At 39.2% G+C, this 25,905-nt stretch overlaps 1 protein-coding gene across 1 annotated transcript; it reads left to right on the top strand.

Moving 5' to 3' along the window:
* Window positions 1–621: 621 nt before the first annotated feature.
* Window positions 622–22,809, top strand: SYPL1 (synaptophysin like 1). Its single transcript, XM_007526969.3, has 7 exons — window positions 622–744; window positions 1,008–1,079; window positions 12,417–12,538; window positions 13,446–13,653; window positions 19,510–19,695; window positions 21,398–22,049; window positions 22,084–22,809. Exons 1-6 carry the CDS (start codon window positions 694–696, stop codon window positions 21,527–21,529), a joined length of 771 nt encoding a protein of 256 aa, XP_007527031.1. The 5' UTR covers window positions 622–693; the 3' UTR covers window positions 21,530–22,049; window positions 22,084–22,809.
* The last annotated feature ends 3,096 nt before the right edge of the window (window positions 22,810–25,905 follow it).

The following is a 25,905-nucleotide window of genomic DNA, read 5'->3' as shown; positions in this document are numbered from 1 at the left end:
TTTTTTTTTTAAAGAGACTTGATTTATTCGTGAAGATAGAGAAAGCGAGGATGAGAATCACACACCCCTCTGGTAGATGTGCTGTTGGCGATTGAAATAGGTGCCTCATGCTTGAGTCCAGTGCTTTACCCACTACACCCCCCCCACACACACAGCTGAATCTTGACAAACGACTGCGAATTGGGCTTCAGCGGAAAGTAACCAAGAGGGCTGAGGACAACACCTGACTGACAGGACAGGTGAGGTGTGTATGGGGGGGTCACTCAGGTAAAACTTATCCAGCCAAATCCTTTCCTTTTTTTTCACTTTCCTGCATTTTTCAGCCCTGATTCCAACGATCACTTTGACAATAAACTTAATTTTCGTAGGAATATTGGGTGGATCACGCTTCCGACATTGTCTACAAAGTCTGCTCCCTTGCCATAAGTTACCATCTTAATAAATGGTCCTTGGCATTAGCCTTAGCTTCATCCGCGCTGATAGTTTCTATCAAGCAATCTAAAAGTTCGCAACTGTGAAAGGAAAAGTCTGCGGAGGAACAGTCTTCGAGTTCGAGGTGACCGAGGAAGCAGAAGCCGGCCATTGGCCGGGACTGCGCAAGTGCGGGGAACGGGTTTGGGACGACGCGCATGCGCAAGTGGAGACGGCGCGCCGGAGGCTGGACTTGAGGGAAGGAGGCGCGGCGCACGCAGCATGGCATCCAACATCTACATGGTTCACCAGCGGGTCAGCCGGCTTGGCCAGGTGCAGTCGAGGAGGCACCTCCCCTTCCCAGCCCCAGCCCACCCCTCCCTGTTCAGGGCCGCCTCTCTGCGTCTCCTCCCCAGAGCTTGGCGAGCGGCTCAACCGCCAACGCCCCGCCCCACCCCGCCCCTCGGCCGCCCCGCCCCGCCTCGCCCCGCCCTGGCCGCCCGTGGTCGTCGTGGGGCTGCGCCGTCGGCTGGGTCTCCCTGCTCCTCCTCCTCCTCTGCCCCGCAGTCCTGACTGTCTCTCGCTCCTTCCCGCAGAGGATGTCCTCCTTCCAGCTCAACCTCAACCCGCTCAAGGAGCCGCTGGGCTTCATCAAGGTTCTCGAGTGGGTGAGTGCGAGCCCGCGCCGGCGAGGCCCGAGGGTCTCGGCGACCCCCTCAGCCCTCGCGCTCCGGCCGGGCCGTCGCCCTCGGCGGGGAGGCGGGGAGCTCCGGGGTCGCGCCCCGCGGGGACCGAGAGGCCGCCCGCCTCCCCCGTGACCGGGGCGGGGACGCAGCGACCGGGGGTGGAATCCCGAGTCCCACGGTCGCCGGGGTTCCGGGCGGACCCGCTCCCCGCCCCCGCCGGGGAAGGGGACACTTCCTGCTGCGGCCTCGCCGCGTCCCGCCGCCTGGGGCCTGGGCGCTGCCCCGAGGAAGACCGGCCGGGCGCGCTTCCTGCAGGCTGGCGGTGCCCTGTGGAAGGGAGCGGACTCGCACGGGTCCTTCATTCGCCGCTGAGACCCGACTCAGCAACAAGTGAATAAGGAACAGAGCGGACGGCCGGTGGGGTGGGGGCGGGGGCGGGGCGGGGGGAAGGTCTTTGAACAGGACGCCTCCATTAGTCATTAGTTCCACTCGCTTAAACACGAAGTGAACTTAGCATCGGCCTCAAGTCTTTGTTTTTTTTTTTTTCCTTTTTTTTTTTTCTGTCTCTATCTTTGGTATTTTCTAAACAACATCCGGCTTTTCCAGTCAGTTCGATTCACTCCAAGACGTACTAAACTAACACTGACGTCAGGTCTGTTTCAGATATTCCTAAGCTGCAAAGCCTGCTTTTAGGCCTTACTAAAAAAAAAAAAATGTCCCTTTTTTATTGTTGTTCATATTTGTTTTTCTTTACTGGGGGGATTAATGTTTTACAGCGGACAGTAAAATACAGTAGTTTGTATATGTGTAACATTGCTCTGTTTTCCGCAGAACAGCCTCCCCTCCACCTCAGGTCCTAAAAGTCATTAACTTTTTAAGGAGATAAGTTGGGCTTTGCGAGGCTGTTGGTTAGTGACTACACCAGGCGCTGCAAATTTAACTTGAGACTTCGTGGCCACATATGAGTATTTTTCAGTGCTGATTTACAGGCCCATGTTCATGGGCAGGTTGGCAGCTGGCCACCGTGTGGGCATGTTGTATTTCTAGAGCAGCAGCATTTACAGCCGTACTCTTTAACCCTGTATATTAGTGGTGAGGATTTTTTTAAAAAAAAATAATAACAGGGAATCAGCTGGTCTGATGGGTACTCAATCAGATTTCTTGCCCCAAATGCCTTACCTGAAATCATGACTTCACATAGATTTCTGCTTTACAGACACACAGATCTGTATAATTTAGATTAGTGTTTAGAATTAAATGTAAAAAAGAAAGACATTTGAAGGGGTCAGGCAGAGGCGCACCAGGTTAAGCGCACACATTACAGTGCTCAAGGACTCAGGTTCAAGCCCCTGGTCCCCACCTGTAGGGGGAAAACTTAAGCAGTGGTGAAGCAGGGCCGCAGGTGTTTCTCTCCCTATCTCCCCTTCCCCTCTCCATTTCTCTTCCTATCCAATAGTAAATAAATGAATTTAAAAAGTCATTTGATTAAATATGAAGATATGAATTTTTGGAGGAGAATTAAATTTAATTCGATCAGTCAAATATGAAGGTTAAGTCATATCTAGTAGACTTAATCTCATGGAGGATAATATTTTCACTTAAGTGAAATTACGTTATTTGCCAGTTGAAAACTATAGACTTATGTTTTAAAAGATCAAAGTTTACTAGTGATCAGAAATCTGATATATTGTTATTTTAGGTCAAAGGAGAGATCAGCTGCTGGGACAAGCTAGGGAGGATTTCATAGATGAAAAAAAGCACTTGGAGGGTGACTGGCAAGTACTTGCTCACTTGGCGAGTGGGTGAGGAGTGGCTTTCCCGTGGAAAAGGGAATTTTCTGTTCAGTAGTTTGAAAAGTTGGAGAACCACAGCCCTTTTTGAGAGTAAAGTACTGGGGGTTAGCTGGAGTATATACTGGAAAGGAAGGGTGTGGTTTGAGAAGATTCTGAAGAACTTCAAAGGGTTTACAGAATAGTTTGTAGTTGATCTTCTGGTCACTGGTTGTTAACCCTTTGGGTTAGCCTTTGATGATATAGACCCTTTATTTAGGAAAGATTTCGATTGTTTATTGGATTGCTACCACTTAAACCCAGAATTTCTACCATGTGTGGTAGGCACTCATTCATTCAGGGGCTTATATATTTGAATAATATAATTAGATTTACCTTTTAGAAATTCTTTTTTTCCACCTTAGGGGAGGTTTTGGGGAAGTTTTTGAAGGTCAGAAATATGAGGACATGAAAATGTTTGTTGTGAGTATAGAGAAGTGTAGATTAGTTTTCAGTAGATATTTTCCAGCAAAAGAAAGAAGGAATGATCAGGAAAATTGGAAAAATAACATCTTGGCATCCCTATTAGGATTTAGAGGAAAGGCTTAAATATCATGTGCAAGAGAGAAGTTAAGGAAATAAGGAGAAGACTGCATCACTTGGTTTTGGTAAACAAGAGACTGCTGATGCATCTAGTAAAATCAGAAAACAGATGGTTATAAGTTGAATAGATGCTTGATAAAGTGAAGACAGTAAAAGTCAACCATTATTTAACCATGAAGATGGGAGTAGTTCAGTAATTCATTTTAGAATTTTCTGATCCATAGTCAGATACATTTTCTATTGTACCACTGGCTCATTACCAGTAATGCATTTTATTTTTTAATATTATATTTATCCATCCATTAATTCATTCATTTATTGGATAGAGACAGAGAGAAACTGAGATGGAAGAAGAAAGAGACACCTATAACACTGCTTTTCCACTTGTGAAGCATCCCCACTGAAGGTGGGTATTGGGGGCTTGAACTCTGGTCCAAGTGCATGGAAACAAGTGCACTCTGACCAGGTGAGTCACTGCCTGGCTCCCAGTAATGCATTTGAAAAAAATGAGAAAGATTGAGTGTGTTGATATGCTTTGTGAAAAGATTTGTTAGGAGTTAAAAACAAGATAGCTGCAATAAATGACACAAGATTCTAGAGGACAAAGGCCCATAGTAGGAATATTTTACATGTATTTTGAATGGATTGTTCAATTTTCATATTGGTGTTGGAGATTACTACTAAACATTGTTGATAAGTAAATTTGCAAACGAGTCTAAAAATTTATATGAAAGCTACTTCTCACCTATAGCTAAAAGGGTAACTCCTCCAATTAGTTTATCTCTCACAAGGTTCTAAAAGATGGTAGACTAAGATATAGTCTAAAAATGTGAGCTTTTTAGGGGTTACACACCTGAAGACTTCATAGATATGAAGGTAAGATGGCCAGTCAGTATTTATTGGCAGACTAAAATTATAATTGCCAAAGGAAAACCATTTTCCACTTTGCTTGTTCAATGCAGCTATCTTGTATTCTTTTTGTCCTTCCTGGGGCTTTAACACTCTAGGACAATATTTGTCAGATAGAAAGAGAAAGGCAGAGAGGGACACCATAGCACGTAAGTTTTTCCCCAGTGCCTTAGTAGTCATGTGTAGTGTATTAGAATTCTAACTTGGCTTGTGCTTATGGCAGTACCCTGTCAGGTAAGCGGTTTTAATCTCTCTTGCCCCCAGTTAAGCCATCTGACAATGGCATGGCCTTTGTTCACCTTATACAGTGAGTGCTTAGTAAATTGGGTGTTCGTTGCAATTCTGTGGGAATAATAATACTTCAAAGGGCTTAGAATGTTTAAGTTAGTGTATAAGCATGTGAATGATGATAATGTACCTGAATAGCTCTTGATAGGTTCTTTAGCACTGAGATATTGAGCTGCTTTTAAGAAGATTAGATTCAGACACAAAATAGAAATAAGTATTTTCCCTAGTCTGTCCAGAACAGTGAGTTTCCTATTAGCATGTTTTATATTACACTTTAAAGATGACTTAATATAGGTTTTCTGTTTATTATTATTTGTCTGCATCCTTTTTTTGTTTTTTAACAGCCTATTAAGATGATGTATAAGCTTTGTATTTGTTGTAGAGTTGAGGTACTTTTTCATTCAGATAAGAGAGAGAGAGAGATACCATAGCATTGGAGCTTCCTCCAGTGCTGTAGTGTTTCCTTGTGATGTGATAATTCAGGCCTAGGCTACATACAGGTTCTTTGTCCAATAAGCTGAAATTTAAATGGGTATAGACTTCTCAGGTGAACTGCAAAATGAATGTCAAGAATTAATTTATCAAAACAACTCTCTCTCTCTCTTTTTTTTAACCAGAGCGCTGCTTAGGTCTGGCTGATGGTGGTGTGGGAGACTGAACCTGGGACTTTGGAGCCTCAGGCATGAGAGTCTCTCCTCTAGCTCTTTCCCTTTCAAAGTGTTAATAATTTGATGAAAAATTACTGTTTGGTTCTTTATAAACAAGTATCCCTATTATTTAGATAAAAAATCTTCATTAAAAATTCACTATCTCCTTTTAATATTGAACACTGGAGTTTTTTTAATTTTTTATTTTTCTATTTTTATTTGTTAGGACAGAGTAATTGACAGGACACCTGCAGACCTGCCTCACTGCGCATGAATTAACCCACTTGCAGTTGGGGAGCAGGCACTTGAACCCAGGTCCTTGTACATCGTAACATGTGTGCTCAGTGAGGTGGGCCACCATCTGTGCCCCTGAACACTGGAGTTTGGACAGTGTTTCTTGCTGCTATCTTGCATAGGTTGGGCACTGAGCAAATGTTTAACCTTGAATGAATACAGTAATATGCTTTACTATTTACACACACACAATGTTAGGTGCTATTTGGAGAATATCTAAGGCAATACAGACTAATTACATTGAATTAGTCAACATTGAATATTTTTGTCTTTGAAAGTTTTTGCATATAATATATGTGTACTACTTTACCTGTACTTTTACCTTCACATTTAATCTTTCAACATCCTATAAGGATAGGTACTGCTATTTTCAGATTTCTCAGGCTTAGATAAGGTAAGTAGCCCTAACACCCCCCACCCCCATAAATTTAAGTCTGGAAAACGACTGAGGAAATCCTTTTCCAGCTTTTTATCTCAGATCACAGTAACATCACATTAAAGTAACTCTGTAAAGAAGCATAGTGTAAACCACACATGTATTCACATGACAATTTAAGTTGTTTGTATAGCCACTCTAAAAAAAAAGTAGCAAGAAATGGATTAACCTAGTTTTAATACATTTTACTTTAACCCAGTATATTCCAAAACATTACTATTTCACAGATCGTCAGTATAAATGACTCTTGATATTTGATGCTTTTTTTTTTTTTTATTACTGAAACTTCATGATTCAGAGTGATGATGATTATTATTATTACCACCACCACCAGAATTTTTCCCTGGAACTTGTGTGTACCATTCCACCACTCCCAACAGATGTTCTCCATCCTCCCTTTCCCTCTCTATTCCTTCCTTCCTTTCTTTTCTATCTTTTCTTTCTTTTTTCTCTCCCTTTCTCTCTCTCTTAGTCATGGCTATTTCCTCACCCCCCCCCCCATCCCGTGTTCTCTTTTCCCTCCTTATTTATAGGGCAGACAAATTGAGAGGGAAAAGAGATTCCTGTAGCACTGTTTAACTGAAAAGGGTAAAACTTGACTCCCACCCCACCCCACACCACCCCCTTTGAACCCAAATCCTTATTTATGGTAAAGTGTGCCCTCTACCTGATATACCACCACTGGTCCTGGACTCTTAACTTTTATAGAGGGTAAAAGAGGGAGAGACGGTAAGAGAAGGAAATATATTAAATCATAGCTCCACCACTCTTGAAGTGCAGATGCTCTCAAGTGGTGACCACGGGACCTTGAAGCTCCTTGAACATGGCAAAATGTGTGTCCTACTGGGTGAATTGTTGAGCAGACCCTCTCCTGTGTGTACTTTATACATAACAGCACATTTCAGTTAATATTGGCTGCAGATTTAGAGCCCATCCTATGGAAGATAAATGGTTATAGGAATGAGATTAGACTTTTTTTTTTTTTAAATAAGAACAGTTTTTATAGATGCAAGAGAGAGACCGCACACCAAAAGCTTCCTTCAGTGTGGTATGGGGCTCAGGTTCAAACCTGACTTGGGCACATGACATAGCAGCGCACTATCCAAGTGAGCTATTTAAGATGGAGATAGGTAGCATAATGGTTATACAAAGAGACTTATGCCTGAGACTCACAAGTCCCAGGTTCAATCCCTAGTACCACCATAAGCCAGAGTGGATCGGTGCTCTGGTAAAAAGAAATGAGAAAGCATTTTGTGATTTATTCCAAGTAAAAAATGGTGAGGTTCTGAACAAATATGGTGACAGTAGTAAGTTAGAGAAATTTCTTTAAAAGTTATATTTTGACAGTTTTCTCTGTGTATCTAGGCATTTTTTATTCAACAATTCATCCAGGTTTGCTTTAGCTCATATATATTATAATATAGCATCCTTTTGCAAGTATATACTATTATATTTATCCATTTTTCTGTTGCTTCTCTCCAATTTTTATTTTAAACAATATTATGAGCAACATTATTTCTGTGCATGTCTCCTAAAATAAATGTGCATGGTTTCTTTTAAATCTGTTAACATGTAGATACTAATCCGTTACGATATTATCACAGATAACTTTTGCCTTCTCTGTAGCTTTTTAGTAAGAAGTCATTTACAAACTGACTTCTTACTAAAAATATCTTGTCATTATTGGTTTGTGGGGTTTTTTTTCCTTTTTTCTTAAATTTTCTTTTTCTCGTTTTTTGTTGTTACTGTTTTAATTTTTTTATTATCTTTATTTTTTGGATAGAGACAGCCAGAAATCAAGAGGGAAGGGAATAGTAGAGAGGGAGAGAAACAGAGAGACACCTATAGCACTGCTTTACCACTCACAAAGCTTCCCACTGCAGGTGGGGGACCAGGGGCTGGAACCCAAGTCCTTTCACATTGTAACATATACGTGCAAACAGATACGCCATCCTCTGGCCCCCAAATTTTTTCTTTCTCTATGCTATAGATTTTCTTTTTGTCTAAATATTTCAGAGTGTACTTTTTACATTTAAGTTGTATAGTCTGTCTGGACCAATGATTAAGCTCTCCTTATATTCCTTAGTTTATAATATACAGATTATCCTAAGCTTATTTAGCACTTAATGCAGCAGACATTTATGATCTCAATTTCTGTGGGCCAGGAATCTAGAAGCAGTTTAGCTGAGTAGATTTGTCAGATTTGTCAGATTGTTAACCTAGGTTGTAGTCTTTCTTCTGAGCTCTCCAGCCCATTCACAGGGCTGTTGGGAAGCCTTAGGCAGTCCACTTCCACGGTCACTGGGAATCATTGATTCTTTGCCCACTAGTCCTATTATATTAGTTGCCTGAGGTACATTACAGCATAGCAGCTGACTTGCCCAATTCCAGAACATGATAGAGAATGATGAGTATAATTTCCTTATAACTAATCTTAAAAAGATATCCCATTCACTCTGTCATGTTCTTTTTATTCATTAGAAGCAAGTCACTATGTAGTTCACACTCGAAGGAAGAAAAATTAATCTCCACCCATTGAGGAGAGGAATATTTAAATTTGCTATGGATACATCTTGACCACCACCATTAACCGCATTACTTTTCTTGGTGATCTGCATTGCCAGTGCTGTTAGGATTTGTTTATATACACAAGTCTGTTTCTGATCTCTTAGTTGAGTGAGGTTCATTGTTGAGTTGTATTTACTGAGTCTCTTCCTTTTGTCTTTAAATGTTTTATTTATTGTTTATTGGGTAGAGGTAGAAATCAAGAGAGATGGGGGAAGTGGTGAAGGGGGATAGAGAGACCTGTAGCACTGCTTCACCTCTCATAAAGCTTCCCCTTCACCTTCACCTGCAGCTGGGGACCAGGGAGTTGAACCTGTGTCCTTGTGCATGGTGATGTGCACATTCAACCAATGTCGTTAATGTTTGGGGCTCCAGCAGGCCGGGCTAGCTTTGTGGCGGTGAACAGAGACTCGAGGACACACAGCTGGGCAGGGAAGCTGTATTTCTTTATTCATGAACGATTCATAAACTAACCCAAACCAATCACCACACAGATCTGTCCTCCATCCTTCTTCTCACTCCACCACACCAAGAACTCCCGAACTACTTAGCATAGGGGGCGGGGAGAAAGAGAGGCGCCAAACTAGCAAGGGCCAAACTAATTCTCCTGGCGGGGGGGGGGGAGCGAGACCAAACCAATATGAAACATACCAACAATTCCTCCTTTTCTTTTTAACTAAATGACCACAGTATCAGGGGTGTGGGGTGAACAGAAACCTATATCGTACAGGCATTTTCAAAAAAGAAACTGGCACAAACATGGAGGAACATGTAAGACAAGAACCAGTGTGCAGCCAAGAGAAAGCCTGAGGGGGACCTTTTTTGCCTCTGGGGGCCGTTTACTTGCCTCGACGGGCACTTTTTTTCCCCTGTGGGCATTACCTAGCATGGGGGTGGGGATATGGCCTAGAGTCCCAAGACAGCTGACTCCAGTCAGTCTTTGAGAAACCCAGCAGCATAAAGGGAAGCTGTTAGTTTTGTGCAAAGTGTCCAAGAGTTGTACCAGTGAGTCCGATAGAAATGCCAGTCCAAAGCAGATGTCCACAGAAGAATGCCAGGGGGTGGAACATTGTATGAGGAAGGTCAGCTGATGGAATTCCGCTTTTCTGTAGAGAACTTGACAGCTGCAATTTACTTACTATGAAACAAAACTTGTAACAGGTTAGAAGTTTATCACAATTGATAACTCTGTTACAATTGGAAGTCTTTTTTAATATGATTTTAATGTTGTTTAAAGTTTAAACAATAGAATGTGGAAGGGTAAACATAAGAAGCATGAAAAGAAAAAAGCTTTACGCATGAGAATCATTAGAATAACCATAGCGCAATCTAACGTTTATAATTGAGAAGGAATTTGAGAGTTTTACATATCAACAGCGTTTTTTTAACCTTTTGTTACAGCCATTCAAGATGGAGACACCCTAGGTGTGCGCAGGTTTTTTTTTTAGACTAACTTAGTTAAAATATATTGATTTCTAACTAATTTTTAACTCAGACTTTAAATGTAAGTTAATTTTACCTTTTTGAGAACTATGTTGAAAACCTTTTTCATTTAACTCTGTCTGGTAAGAATATAGCCTTAAAGTTATATTTTTAACCTTAAAGTTAATGTTACCAAACTTTAAACACACACATAAACATGGTCTTTAATACACAAGGAGAGAAACCTTTGTTACGAAGACGTCATTTTAAACACGAATTTAGATCTGTACTGTCTTAGCCGTTCGGGGAGTGCATTGTCCAGCGGTGGCCTCGTGAGCAACTTCAGCTTCAGGAATTGTAGGTAGTGATCTCTGGATGAATCTCTGTGTATTCTAGCTCGTCTGCCTTCAGACCCAAGCTGGAGATCTCGGCCAGGGGGCCCAGTTTCAGCAGGGAACCCGCAGTCTCCAGGTGGTCCGGGATCTGCCCAGACTTCATAGCAGGAGGGTGGGTGGGCCAGCCGTGCAGAAGGCGTGGGCCGAGGTGCGCGGCCATGAGAGGCTGCAGCTTTGCCTGCCATGTCTGCTGCCCTGCTCTCGGCAGCCGAGCAGTGTGGAGGGAGCCCACGCCCAATTCCCCGCGCCACGCGGTGGAAAGCCGGCTCATGTGGGCTGGCGTTGGGCAGAAACCACAGAGTGGTCCAGAGATAAATGTTCCAGAAACAGCAAAAGAGTCTCGTGAAGAAAGGGCAGAGGCCTTTGGAGATCTCTTCGCAAGCAGAAGAGAAGGCCATAGTGCATAGGTAGCCAAATTGTCTTCACTTATCTGAGAGATGTGCAGGTCAGGTCCACGTGGGCGCCATTTGTCGTTAAAATTCGGGGCTCCAGCAGGCTGGGCTAGCTTTGCGGCGGTAGACAGAGACAACCAGAGACACGCGGCTGGGCAGAGAAGCTTTATTCACGAGCGGGCAAACATGTGCTCTCCTGTCTTTCTGCTCTGGTGGCAGAGAGAGACCCTTAAACTAATCACCACACAGATCTGTCCTCCATCTTTCTCCTCACGCGCCGTGTACCAAGAACTCTCACACTATCTAGCATAGGGGGCGGGGAGAAAGGTGCCAAACTAGCAAGGGCCAAACCAATTCTCCTGGTGGGGGGGGAGAGAGACCAAATCAATATGAAACATACCAACAAACCAAGTGTGCCACTGCCAGCCCTTAGGTCTCTTTTTCTAATCTAAATGTGGGTTGTTTTCCCAAGACTAATTTTTAACCTTCCATTTTTACACACATTTATGCTTAAAGATGATCTATTTTTCTGTCTTAACTTGTTAATTGAAGAATCTAAACTTTGTGCTGGACTTTACTTCAGACTCGGTAACCAGATTCCTTTTTATGGAGCTCTTCAGGGAGTAGGGGGGAGGGCTGAAATCTCGTGATAATCATATGGCTTGATGTGATGGCCTGGATTAGTCCATGGGAGGCTATACATCAGTGTTTAACATTTAACAGTATAAGTTTTGGACTGGGAAATAACTCTTTGTAAAGCTCATGTGTTACCATCAACATGACTCTTGTGTTTGAGTTCTGGCACCCAATGGGAGCACCAGGAGTGGTACTAGGGGAGTTTGATAGATGGTAGAGTGTTCCCTCTGCCTCCCTTTTCCTTTCTGTGCAGTAAAGAATGAAAAAGTTGGTCCAGACTGCTTAGCAGTGATAATCCCATTAAAAAAATAGTACCAACTTTGATAGCAGACATTCACGAGATTTTCTTTAGTATTTGCTACATGTCGGTGTAGCCTTGTGTAAAAAAAAGTTCGCTGAGCTTGCATTCTAGGGAAAAAGGGGAAAAAACTAAGAACTATATAGGCCGGTGGTGATTAAGATGGATTATAAGTAGAATAGCCTAAGTAATTAAGGGAATAGATGGTATGGGCTTGGGTGCTAAGTGGTTAGGAAAAGGGCTTTGATAAGGTCATATTGGAATAGAAAGTTGTGAAATGAGGAAGTGAACCATATATTCCAGGCAGAGGAAATACTCAGTTAAGAAGCACTGAAGGAATTTTATCTGGTATAAAATTCAGAGTTAGCATACCTACTAAATGTATGACATTCATTGAACATTGGATCTAATAGTACATTGGCTTTTGAGCAAGTGAATTGTTACATAGGCTGGAATTCTGATGTCTGTATTATTCTCAGGAAAATAAAATCACAGTAGTTGAGAATTACTGATAGGTATTTAAATGGTTTTACCATATACATTTAATTTGTAATAATTTCTAAATGTGAGTGAATTGATTTTTAATAATATATTGAAGATTTTAATGGCCCCTAGTTTAAGTACATTAATACTTGACTTTCTCTCTCTCATCTCACTTTGTATAGGTTGCTTCTATCTTTGCTTTTGCCACCTGTGGTGGCTATAAGGGCAAAACAGAAATTCTAGTGTCATGTCAGAAACATCCTGAAAATAAAACAGTTACTGCTGCTTTTGGTTATCCTTTCAGGTGAGTTATTTGAATTATTTTTATTTGTTTGCTTTTACCATTTAATAGCTCTTTTTCCTTTTGTATTGTCATTAATATTTCCAGCAATTTATTGATGATAGAGAGTAGAAAAATTTTAATTCCATTGCTTGTGAGTTGTGTAATAGTTTGTGAATTCTTCTGACTTCAGTGATTTCTTTGAAACACTTCTTGACTTGTGTCCTGTGTGTGAGTTTTCTGTTTACTGACTTGAGTTACTTGACCTTTCTAGGACTCCATTGTTATTTTCAACATGTTGAAAAAAAAAAAAAAACCCTACATTTAACGTTGTTTTGATGATAAAATGAAATCTTACTACAAGTGTTTGGTAATCATCTTTGCTTTACTATCTTCCAGTTCTTTTCTAAAGTTTCTGTAGAAGAAAATTGTCAGAACATCTTTACTGGTCATTGCTTTTGTGATTTATGCATGGGAAAATTTAAAGGCAATGTAAAATAAGCAACTTTTTCAAAGTTAAAATGCAAATCATTATTATAACTGATTCTCTAGTATGAGAGTGACTTTGCCTCTTAGAATGGAATATAATGTCTCAAATTAAACTATTTTGTGTCATCCCTCTTAACCTAGTTTTTTTTTTTTTTATTAAAGACAGTTATCAGGATATAAGACTATTAAAGTATTCAATCTACCATGAACCACTTGTCTGGTTATAATTTATCTACCCTTCTTGTGAATTTTTTTATTTTCTTAAATGTTTGATTCTCTCCTCCTCAACCCCCTTCCTCCCTTTTTTTTTTTTTTTAAGGAAGATGTTTTTAATATATTTAGGAGTGTTTTTGAAACCTCAGTTCATTATTCTACCTTTGTATTTCTTGTTTGTTGGGAGAATCTGATAGTTCATAAATTTATTTGAGCTTTTTTTAAATAGGTTGAATCAAGCATCGTTTGACGCACCTTTAGAACTAAATGTGTGTGCTGTAAAGTGGGATCAGCATGTCCTTATTGGAGATTACTCTTCTTCTGCACAATTCTATGTTACATTTGCAGTCTTTGTTTTCCTGTACTGCACTGCTGCTCTTGTGCTCTATGTCGGTTATATGAACCTGTATCGAGATAGTCGAAAACTTCCCATGGCTGTAAGTAATCACTTTTTAAATTCAGAAATAACTTGTAGAAGTATAGAGTATACTTGAAGTTAAATATATATTTCCTTATACTGAAAATAAAAGTTCTTAACATAACCCAGATATTTTTTTATTTCTTCTATTGTTAGTTTTTTGTTTCTTTCTTGTTGAACACATTTGACTTGTACTTACTATAAGGCTAAGGTTTCTTATGTTGTCATTTATGCTTAGCCTGCTTCTTATCAGTGTACTTGCAGGTTTTTTTTTTTTTTATTTGGGGGGGGTCCAGGAGTTAGTTAGCTATTTGCTTTTTTTTAACCTGGAAAAAATTTAAATATATTAGATTGCAAATTGCAGGAAATTAAGTAGAAATCAATGTTTTTGGTTTAAGATTGCTTCCAATAGCTGTAGTCTCAAACTGTGCTCATGCTGCTTTGATTTTAGTTGTTATATCAAGAATCAGCAAGCTATGACTCATATACCAAATCTGGCTCACTATTGTTTTGTTAATAAAGTTCTTTTGGAGCACAGCCATATCCAGTTTTTCTTATTTTGCTGTGATTACTTTGCTGTAGTGACAGAATTAAGTAGTTGTGAAAGAGATAAAAAAAATATTTACTCTGGTTCTTTATAGAAGTTGCTTATTCCTAAACTGTATTCCCAAATGTAAAATATGACTCAGACAACTCTTACAGTTAGCATTAGTGGTATTCATGAACTAAGCCTTTATCTTTGAATATCAGAAAAGAATTTAGATTTTTAAGTCCTAAAACCTTTCTTGTTTGTAGAATTTACTGAGATAGAAATAAGAAATAATCTCTGAGATTTAGTTAGCAGACTCTGTCATGGATTATTTATAGCAGGCACAAATATAAACCATGGTTCCTAAGCTGGACCTCCACTATAAAAGAATAACTATTGAGTCAGTATTAATGTTATTAACTTGAAGGGAAAAGGTGTGTTTATGGTACAGGTTATTTATATCTATGGGAAAATGCTAACACTACTAGTTATTTATGATGCTACTTTAAAGGGAAGGCCATACAAGTATAACAAAATTATTAAATAAGATAACAGATTTTATTTATTTTTAAATTTTTGCTACTTGGATCATAAGAATGCAAATGGTAAGTAAGGCCTGCACATTCTCCTTCATAGTCTGTTCCTTAGAAAAGAAATCCTTAAATTTGATGTTTCTATAAAATATTTTCATCAGATATTCTTGATTGTTAGGTACCTCTCAAAAAAGATAGACAAAATACTTTTAATTTGTAGTGCCCATTCATCAGAAATTACTTATTAGGAATCTTTAATTTGGGAGTTAGGCCCAGTGACATGCATCCATTATCACGCACAAGGGCCCTGCTTCAAGTCACTGATTCCTACTTGCAGGGAGGAAGCTTCACGAGCAGTGCTACAGTCTCTCAGTCTTCTCTCAGCCCCTCGCTCACTATAAAAAAAATCCACTAGGAATATTGAAGCCATGCAGGATCCAAGCACTAGCAAGACCCTGGTGGCAAACTAATAAAGTTTCTGCAGACATCTCAAGCCCTACTTACAAAATAATTATGATGATTACATAGTTTTTTTTCATTAAAACAATTTTAATGGGATACTGGGGCTTTGCACATGTATAATATCACCACTGTACATTCTCTCTAAATCAGGTTTTCTTTATTTTAGAGAGATTGGGAGAGAGATAGGACAGTCCAGACATTGCTCTATCATCTGTGGAACTCCCCCATTGTCATCATTGGTGCTCCTTTGTGGCCTCTGGGCTCACATCTAGGACCCATGCTCAACCAACTGAGCCTCTCAATTACCTGGCCTCCCTTTTTGAAATTGTTTTTAATGTGGTGCTAGGGAATGAATCCTGGACATCAGGCATGCATGATGCTACTGAGCTGCCTTCTTGCCCAATTTTTACTCTGCATTTGTGGTTTTTTTTTTTTTTTTGAGAGAATGACATCAAGGCACCATTCCACCATCCATGAATGTCCTTAAACTTCTACCCATTGTTCTTCCATGTACAGCCCAGGATCAAACCCAGAGCCTCACATCTAGTAAGGCTTGCAATTTGCCCACCTAGCCATTGCCATCCATCTCTCACTCTTTTTTTTTTTCTGCCTCCAGGGTTATTCTGGGGCTCAGTGCCTACACCATGAATCCACTGCTCCTGGAGGATATTTTTTCCCCTTTTGTTGCCCTTGTTTTGTTTTATTGTTGTTGTGGTTATTGTTGTTACGAATGTCATTGTTAGGACAGAGAGAAATGGAGAGAGGAGGGGAAGACGGGGGAGAGAAAGATGGACACCTGCAGACCTGCTTCATCACTTGTGAAATGACCCCCCCCCCCCCCGAAGGTGGGGAGCTGGGAGCTTGAACTGGGATCCTTATGCCAGTTCTTGCTTCGTGCTGTGTGTGCTTAACCTGCTGTGCTATTGCCCGACCCCCCCCATCTCTCATTCTTTAAAATTATTTATGATTCTGAATGTCCTTCCATTTTGTCACTACCCTAGCAAGCCTTTAATCTAGCAGTGAGCCTTTTATTTCTGATATTTTGTTTAATAAACTTTAAAAGATACCACACTTCTAGGGGCCAGAAGTAACTCATCTGACAGATCACATGTCTCTGTATGTGCAGAACCCAGACTCCAGGCACAGCAGTGGAGGAGCCTTTGTACTGTGGTGTTTAAAATAAAAAGAAACTGTTAGTAGTGAAATTGTGTCTTTATGAGGCCCTGGAGGCACAAGAAATACAGTGAGAAAACTTTCCCCATAATGATTCTGGGTCTATACTGCCGGAAAGATAAATAGGAAAGCTTCCAGTGGAAGGGATAGGATATGGAACCCTGGTGGTGGTAAATGTGTGGAATTTTACCTCTTATCCTATGGTTTTGTCCATGTTTTCTATTTTTTATTTTATAAATAAAATTAAAAAAATAATAATAATAAAAATGCCACACATTCAAAAGCAGTATTTAGGAAGCTGAAGGATAGCTTGCTGGGTAGGGCATCTGCCTTGCTGGGGGCACAGCTCAGGTTCATGCTCAGACACACACACACACACACACACACACACACACACACACACACACACACAGAGCTACAATCCTCAGGGAAGCTTACTCTGTATGTGAACAAAACTCAACCTAACGCAGTGAAATTACACATACTTGAGATCCCTAATAATGGAAATAATAATAATAACAACAAGCAAATTTCAAATCTGTCTTATAGAGAATATTTCTAGGGGCCAGGTGGTGGTGCACCTGGTTGAATGCACATATTACAGTGTGCAAGGACCAGGGTTCAAGACCTCGGTCTCCACCAGCAGGGCAGAAAGCTTTGCAAGTGGTGAAGCAGTGTTGCAGATATCTCCCTATCTCCCCCCTAAACTCTCCATTTTTGGCTCTCTATCCAATAAATAAATAAAGATTACTTTTTTTAAAAGAATATTTCTGGAAGTTGGGTGTAGCACAGCGGGCTAAGCACACGTGGCGTGAAGCGCAAGGACCAGCGTAAGGATCTTGGTTCCAGTCCCCAGCTCCCCACCTGCAGGGGAGTCGCTTCACAGACAGTGAAACAGGTCTGCAGGTGTCTGTCTTTCTCTCCCCCTCTCTGTCTTCCCCTCTTGTCCATTTCTCTCTGTCCTATCCAACAATGACAACATCAATAATAATAACAATAAAAAACAAGGGCAACAAAAGGAAAATAAATATAAAAAAGATTTTTTTAAAAAAGAATATTTCTCATAAAACTATGAAACTGATATCACTGCATCATTCAGAAAGACACAGGTAATTTTCTACCTCAAAGTTGTAATTTGTGGTGATATAGAGGTAATCCAGAATTAATTCTATGGGTTTTTTTGTTTCTTTTTTGCCTCCAAGTTTACTATTGGGGCTTGGTGGCTGCATGATTCCACTGTACCTAGCAGTCCTTTAGTTTTTTGTTTGTTTGATTGTTTGTAGAGATAGGGAGGGAAGAGACACCAATAACCCTGCTTCACTGCTTTTGAAGCTTTTTCCCTGCAAGTGGTGGTTAGGTACTTAAACCTAGAAACTCACACATGCTAGCTTGTATACTCTACCAGGTGAGCTACCATCTGGTCTGCTTCTGTGCTCTTTGTTGTTGCTATACTATGTAATAGATGTTTCTGGCCTGTAAAATTATTTATAAATTAAATTTTAATTTGTGTATTCAGTTTAGCCATATAAAAATGTAAGACATTTTTTTAAATATCTAAACTTTTAATGTAACCAAATACAACATTGATTTTTTTCCATTGATTTTTTTTTTTTTTTGTTTTCAAGGGCATGCTTTTCAATCACTGCTCTTAATTCTTTGCCAAGGAATTTCTAGGAATATTTCAACTAGACATTCTAAAACAACTTTATTTTTTAAAGTAAATATCACCTTTGTGTGTATGTGCATTAATAGAAGAAATCAAATGGTTCTAGACCATATAGAGAAATCATTTTTTTAAAAAAGGGGAGGGTGGGTCAAAAAAAAAAAAAAAAAAAGGGGAGGGTGGGCTCGGTGCGCTGGGAGATAGCTTACCCAGTAGATCACATTTGCTATAAGCAGGGACCCAGATTCTCCTGGTACCACATTAGGGCACCATGCAAAAGGCACTGCGGGAAACTTGAAGGACAGTAGGGCAATCCTGTGTTCTATGGTATCACTCCTTTTCTCTGTTCCTCTCTTCTCTGTCTCTGTCTGAAACTTAATGATACCATTTCATTGTTCAGATCATGGAGAATTAAATTTAAAATAAAGCTAGAGTTTTGCAACTGGGAAGTTAACATTAGAACACAAGATTTGCATATCTGAGGCCCCAGGAGCCTCTGCTTTAGTTTCTTGCTGTGCACTAGAGCTTGAGTGTTACTCTGACTTCTCACTTCCCTAATATAAATTAATCTGTTTCAATATGAAAGCTTAAAATTAACATCCTTTTTAAGAAAATAAAGAGTTTCTCCAAGAGAATATGAGAAAGCAAGGAGGTTGAAAGTAAATAAGAATATGAAGTTAAGCTGAAACAAACAAACAAACAAAGCAGTGGGGGACGGGAGGTAGCTTAGTGTGTTAAGCACACATGGCATGAAGTGCAAGGACGGGTTCGGTTCGAGCAAGCTAGTTTGAGCAAGCTGATTCGAGCCCCTGGCTCCCCACCTGCAGGGGGGTTGCTTCACAAGCAGTGAAGTGGGTCTACAGTGTCTGTCTTTCTCTTCCCCTTTTTGTCTCCCCTCCTCTCTTGGTTTCTTTCTGTCCTATCCAACAATGATGACAGCAGTAACAGCAATAATAATAACAGTGATAACAAGGGTAACAGAAGGGGGGAAATAGCCTCCAAGAGCAGTGGATTCATAGTGTAGGCACTGAACCTCAGCTGGAGGCAAAAACCCTGGAGGCAAAAAAAAAAAAAAAAGCAGTGAAATCAGATTATAGTTTTTGGTGTGATCAAAGGACTATGGGAGTTCTGGTGCCAGCAGGAGTGAATTGTAAATAAAGGTGATATAAGAGGTGGAGAAATTGAAAAAGATTTTGGAGGAATGTAGTTACTGATGGTAATCAGATGGCTAATGACATCTGATCCTAAGGTAAGATTGTGCCTATATAAGATTGTGAGTCTGAAAATTTTAGACTTCTATTGAAATTGTTAAGTCTTACTTATTTGTATCTCAAATACTGGCCTAGCAATAGTAAGTAGCAAGTTTACTATGGCCTTTTTTATAAAGTATGCCATGAAGACCATTCCTCATTGCCATAGAGTTCAGTGCAATCTCAGTTTCTTCATCATGAACTTGAAACTTACAACTTTGAAACTGACTGCTCATTATTAATGCATATTTGTTTTTTGGTTTAGGACTTCGTTGTTACTCTTGTTGCCACTTTTTTGTGGTTGGTGAGCACTTCAGCCTGGGCTAAAGCTCTTACAGATATTAAAATAGCTACCAGTTACAGAATCATCCAGGAACTTAAGCCCTGTACTAGTCAAGTCACGTGTCACTTTGTCTCTGTGACTAGTATGGGATCTCTAAATGTATCTGTGGTATGTATACAGTATTTATAAAATATATACCTTTTCATGCGTTAGAATGACCTTACATGTAATTTAAGGGATAAAAGTAGCTTTTAGTAAATCTCTGGTTAAATATATTCAACACAGTTACTACATGCTATTTAGCTTTATAATGATGAAAAAAATTAAGACAATTATTACTTGTAAGCAAGTTTGAACAAGGTCATGATTAAATCTTTTCATTAAAACTAAATAGGTAGGTGAAACTTTTAACTGAAAAGTACTAATAAATAATAGCATTTATTAAGATTATGTGCAAGGCATTATACATAGAACATTTAGACTCAGATCTTGTTTAAGTTACCCAACAGTCCTACTAGAAATATGGAAAGTGGTATTATCTTCATTTTTCAACTTGGAAAAATGTACCTCAGATTAATTCATGCAAAGTGGTATACCTAATAAATGACAGTTAAAACTTTTAACTAATACGACTTTATAGCCTATTCTCTGATCTGACTTGCTTTAAATCTATGAGAGCATTGCTTCCATAGCTTCCTGAATAATTTTGAAAGCATTTATATAATTTAAATATTCTGTTTTACAAAAATATAAGTAAATATATTATTTATTAATATCCTAAGCATATTTGTTTAGATAGGTCTTCTCAAGATAATGTCTTTTTTTTTCCCAGTGAATCAAGTGAGCATTGCCTTATTAAGTAATTAGGGAAGATTTTTGTTCAATAACTTTGTAATTTAAAAGTCAGTATTTTGGACTGGGAAGATAGTACAGCAGTAGTACACAGACGACTTGCATATAACGTGTCCTAAACTACTAGGTAATCAGAGCTATTTTTTTAACTATGAAAATAGGATAGGGAGTCAGTGATAGCACAAGGACTGGCATAAGAATCCCAGTTCAAGCCTCCGGCTCCTCATCTGTAGGGAAGTCGCTTCACAGGCAGTGAAGCAGGTCTGCAGGTGTCTTTCTCTCCCTCCCTCTGTCTTCCTTTCCTCTCTCCATTTCTCTCTGTCCTATCCAAAAACAACAACACCAGTAAAAACTACAACAATAAGACAAGGGCAACAAAAAGGAAATAAAGAAAGAAAAAAAAATCCCCCCCCAAAAAAAAAAAAATGAGGATAGCCTCCATTCATTTAATCTCTGAGGCTTTCATCTTGTCAGTTTTCTATCTGGCAAGACAGATCTTTTATATTGATTTAGAAAAATATGAAATAAAGTTCTTATGACTACTTTTTGCTACTGATTATAGTTGTTGGAGTAAGGGATGTGGCAGTAAGGAGGACAATAGAGAAATAGGGCAGGGTATACAATGGCAGTTTACAACCATCCAAATGGGAGAAGAGTGAAGGAACTTGTTCTCCACCAGCAAACACTACAGTCTAAATAAAAAGAATACATTTCTCAGATTTCACCTCAAACTTTTGGCAGTAAGGAATATGCGAAAAATAAGATTGATTTTAGTCTTGATTTTTATATGTTACAGATTAGTGTTTTAGCCTAAGTAACTGAGAATAAATCTCATATTCAAATTTGACAGTGAAGTAAACAAGTCTTCCCTTATTATTTGTAGTTTAAACTTTAAATAAACTAGTGTTATAATTCTCAGAAATGTTAAGCACTTAATGGAAAACTAAGATGAGGATGAATTTTTATGTAATGGATTTTCATGTGTGTGTGTGTGAATTTTTCCTCCTCTCGTTATTAGATCTTTGGTTTCCTGAACATGATACTTTGGGGAGGAAATGCATGGTTTGTGTACAAAGAGACCAGCTTACACAGTCCATCTAATACTGCTTCCCATAACCAAGGAGGCATGCCACCTCCTGCCGGAATATAATTTAAGGGAGAAATACACTGGATGAAAAATACTTCATACTATGACCTGGTGCCAACATCTTGAGAACCATTATCTGTTTCTAATAAAGTAATGGCTTTTTCAATAAATTGCAGGTTTAAAATTTTGCTGCTTTTTTACATAAAGCCTATGCCTTTCTTAGAAATTTAAGATGTAAATGTATCTACAGTGTAAATTTTAAGATTCAGGGGCCTATTATGAGATCAGACACATTTTTAAATGAACATTTATTTCTTCACTAAGTTGTTTGCCTTCCAAGTTGTTTACACCTTAAGCCTTAACATTTATCTTCACTCAGAAAAAAATGATACTGTCATCATAATAGGAAGAAAATCTCTTTTTGGAATATACACTACTGTAAGTTTGTATAGATCATATACCTAAGACCTATCTACTTTTAAGAGAAGCTTCATGATATAAGTCATATTTAGAAAAAGCATGTTTAGTTCAGAATTTATCTGATACATTTTAATTAATTAATTAATTGCAAAGACTGAGTTATGTTTTATTACTGTTTTTCTGGCAAACGCTAGAAGAAGAACTGTTTTTCTAAATGACCTACAGTACCAATTGGTGTATTAAAATTAGGGAGCAGAATTTGGAAATTTCTAATGGATGTATAGTTGATTTAGTAATTCTGTCATATGAGGTGTAAGTATCCATTATGTTGCTTGGTTAGTAGACTTGCTATAGAACAGTTCATCTAAATATTTTGATGTGTATGGGCATTACTCTTAGTGATATTTGTTTGCTGTCCTTTGTTGCTTAGGCCATTTAAGTACAGACTGAGACTTAGTCTTCTTCCAAGTAGAATAAAATGACACACCTTTGGTGTGTGTGTGTGTGGGGGGGGGTAAATCCTATTTATAGGGTTGAAAAAAAGTAATAATTTTTTTAAAACATTTAATTTGAATGAAGTTGCTATTTTGAGTTTTGTGTTGATATTGTGAAAATGAATGAGAATTAGATTTCATGTTTCTTAATACTCATTCTTCACAAATGGATGGTTAAGGAATTATGCATTGTAAACAAGAAACCTGAGATCTGTATTAATAAGGTGCACACATTTGGGTATATTTTGAATAGAAAGTTTATTCATATTTTACTTTTTTCTGTTGTACAAGATTTTCCTATTACAATATGGTTGTATGTGAAACACATCTTGCTGTTGCTTTATTTTTGTTTGCTTTTGGTCATGACAATTGTCAGTATAAGAATGTATATCTTTTATTCAGCTGACACAATAAAGAAGTTAAAAGAAAGAGTGTATTGATTATTATATTTAAAACGATACCTTAATATTTTTTTGAAAATTCTGTTATCTTTATTTATTGCATAGAGACTTTCAGATATTGAGAAGGAAGAAAGATGATAGAGAGACAGACACCTGCAACACTGCTTCAACACTTGCAAAGCTTTCCCCCTGCAAGTGGGGACTGGGATCTCGAACCTGGGTCCTTGCACATTATAACATGAGCTCAACCAGGTACACCATCACCCAGCCTCAGAAACTTTAATCTTAAAGGCATACATAGTACAAAATGAAACTGGTTTTCAAAACAACAAATAGAATAACAAGTAGGTTTTTTAAAAATATTTGATGAGGGGCTGAGCAGTAGCACAGAGGGTTAAGTACACATGGCGCCAATTGCAAGGACTGGCATAAGGATCCCAGTTCAAGCCCCTTTCCCCCACCTGCAGGGGAGGGGGGTCGTTTCATAGGCGGTGAAGCAGATCTGCAGGTGTCTTGTCTTTCCCCCTCTCTGTCTTCCCCTCCTCTCTTGATTTTGCTGTCCTGTCCAACAACAGCAATGTCAACAAGAGCAACAAAATGGGAAAAATGGCCTTCAGGACCAGGGGATTTGTAGTGTAGGCACCAAGCCCCAGTGATAACCCTGTAGGCAAAAAATAAAATAAATGTACCTTTTTAAAAAACATATGTTTAATAAGGAATAAAAGAAATCCCAAAATGATACGAAGAAACTAGTAGTAGTATTTGTAGTTGTCGGTGGTGTTTTTGTTATTTCCACTTTTTCATTCATTCTCATTTTTTTTAAAGTTCTTGTCACTTTCAGGTTAGATTTTCCTGATAAACATTTTCTAATTGACTACTTAGTATACAACAAAGGAGTCTTAAGAGTGTATGCTTTGAGATCTAACTGTCTGAATCTTAGTTTCACCACTTAATACCTTGTTAACGTTGGACAAATTACATATCATCTTTACAAATTACGTCTCTATCTGAAAAGTGCAAGTAAATGCCGACCTCAAATGGTGAAGCAAGTTAGCAAATATGAAGTCCTTAGAAGCATGGTGGTGGCTTACCCAGTAAATTGCAGACATTACCTAATGTGCAAGGACCAGAATTCAAGCCCCTGGTAACCAACATCCTGTAGGGGAGAAAGCTACATGAGCAGTGAAGCAGTGCTGCAGGTGTCTCTTCCTCTCCATCTGCCCCTTCCCTCTCAATTTCTCTCAATATAAGAAAGAAAAAGGGAGAAAGGAAAGAAGGAAAGGGAGTGGGAGGAGAAGTGGTTTTAGAATAGTATATAACTATAATAACTGGTGTTTTATACTATCTAATAAAGAGATTCTTAACCAGGTGTCCATGGGGTTGAAGTGGAGAGGGTGGTGAATTTCTACAAAGATGTAGGAGAAGACTCAGGACTTCATGGGTCCTCCTTTATATTCCCCAAAGAATTTTCAAAGGCATTTTTCTGTTGGTAAATGTCATAAAAGTAAATAGTGTGAAAAACTGTAACTGTTCTATTTTAAAAGATCTGGAAAGTTCATTCTTACTACCTTTTCACTGAGTTTGTCTTCCGCCCCTTTTCATTGAGTTTGTGATCATAGAGCAAATTAGAATAATTTCCAGGCAGAAGCTGAAAACTTTGATTTACTAGGTGATAAGGTACAAAAAATTTTAAAACCCATAATTATTGTTTTTATCAACTGAAGTCACATAAAGATACAAATTTTTAACTTACAGAAGCTAAGTGCAAGGCGAGGCAATGGCATGCCTGGTTGAGTGCACATACTAATCATGCACCAGACCTCAGGCTGGGGCACCGACTGCCCACTGTCCAGGCAGGACACTACAGGAGTGGTGAAACAAGTCTGCAGGTGTCTTCTCTTTCTCCCTCTCCATCTTCCCCTCCCCTCTCAATTTCTCTCTGTCTTAGCCAATTAAATAGAAAAAATAAAAGAAAAAAATGGCTACTAGGAGTGGTGGGTTTGTAATACTGGCATTGAACCCAAGTGGTAACTTTGGTGGCAATAAAAAAAAAAAAATAGAGTTAAGAGCAGACTTGCTTGTGTACAATACTTTATATTGAATATTTTAACTGTTAAATTATGTAGTTTTGCCTATAAATATATGTAGCCAAATTCCAGGAACTAGATTGATGTTAACATTTGTGCCAGTATATATTTAATTTATTTAAAAAAGGAGACATTCACAAAACCATAGGATAAGAGGGGTACAACTCCACACAATTCCCACCACCACATCTCCGTATCCCATCCCTCCCCTGATAGCTTTCCTAATTCTTTATCCCTATGGGAGTATGGACCCAAGGTCATTGTGGGATGCAGAAGGTGGAAGGTCTGGCTTCCGTAATTGTTTCCCCGATGAACATGGGTGTTGACTGGTCGATCCATACTCCCAGCCTGCCTCTCTCTTTCCCTAGTATGGTGGGTCGCCGGGGAAGCAGAGCTCCAGGACACATTGGTGGGGTCATCTGTCCAGGGAAGTCTGGTCGGCATCATGCTAGCATCTGGAACCTGGTGGCTGAAAAGAGAGTTAACGTACAAAGCCAAACAAATTGTTGAACAATTACGGACCTAAAGGCTGGAATAGTGCAGATGAATTGTTGGGGGTACTCCAGACTATTGTGTACTTTGGCTTTCAGGTATATATTTTGCCCTAGTTTATGGATACGTGTGAACATATACTCTATCTCAGGGACCTGGTCTATATCTAGGTTTTGGGACTTTGTTAGGAAGTGAACCACCTGGAATGGAATTAGAGAATACTATGAAAAGAAAGGTCTCACCCAAGTAATGAAGCTGAAGGGTTTTCATTCCACACCTGAAGTCTCTGGACACAGTCTGAAGTTAAGCATGCTGAGGAGGTACTCGTTGCATTGATTAGGTTGGGATTGGTGGATGCAATATTATTTGGTTTGAATTGAGAGAAGCATGCAGGAAAGTGCACCCCACCCTAAGGTTCCAGGAGTGGGGGAGATACAGTCTCTGTAGTAGAAATGTGAGCTTCCTGCTGTCTTAGGGTTCAAGAAGACAATAGCTAGATATTGTTATATTATTTGGTAATTGGGTTAACTTTGAAAAATCCCTTT

This window comes from Erinaceus europaeus, chromosome 8 (genome assembly GCF_950295315.1).
Source record: "Erinaceus europaeus chromosome 8, mEriEur2.1, whole genome shotgun sequence".
Classification (NCBI taxonomy): domain Eukaryota; kingdom Metazoa; phylum Chordata; class Mammalia; order Eulipotyphla; family Erinaceidae; genus Erinaceus; species Erinaceus europaeus.
This window is presented reverse-complemented; position numbering and strand designations above follow the sequence as displayed.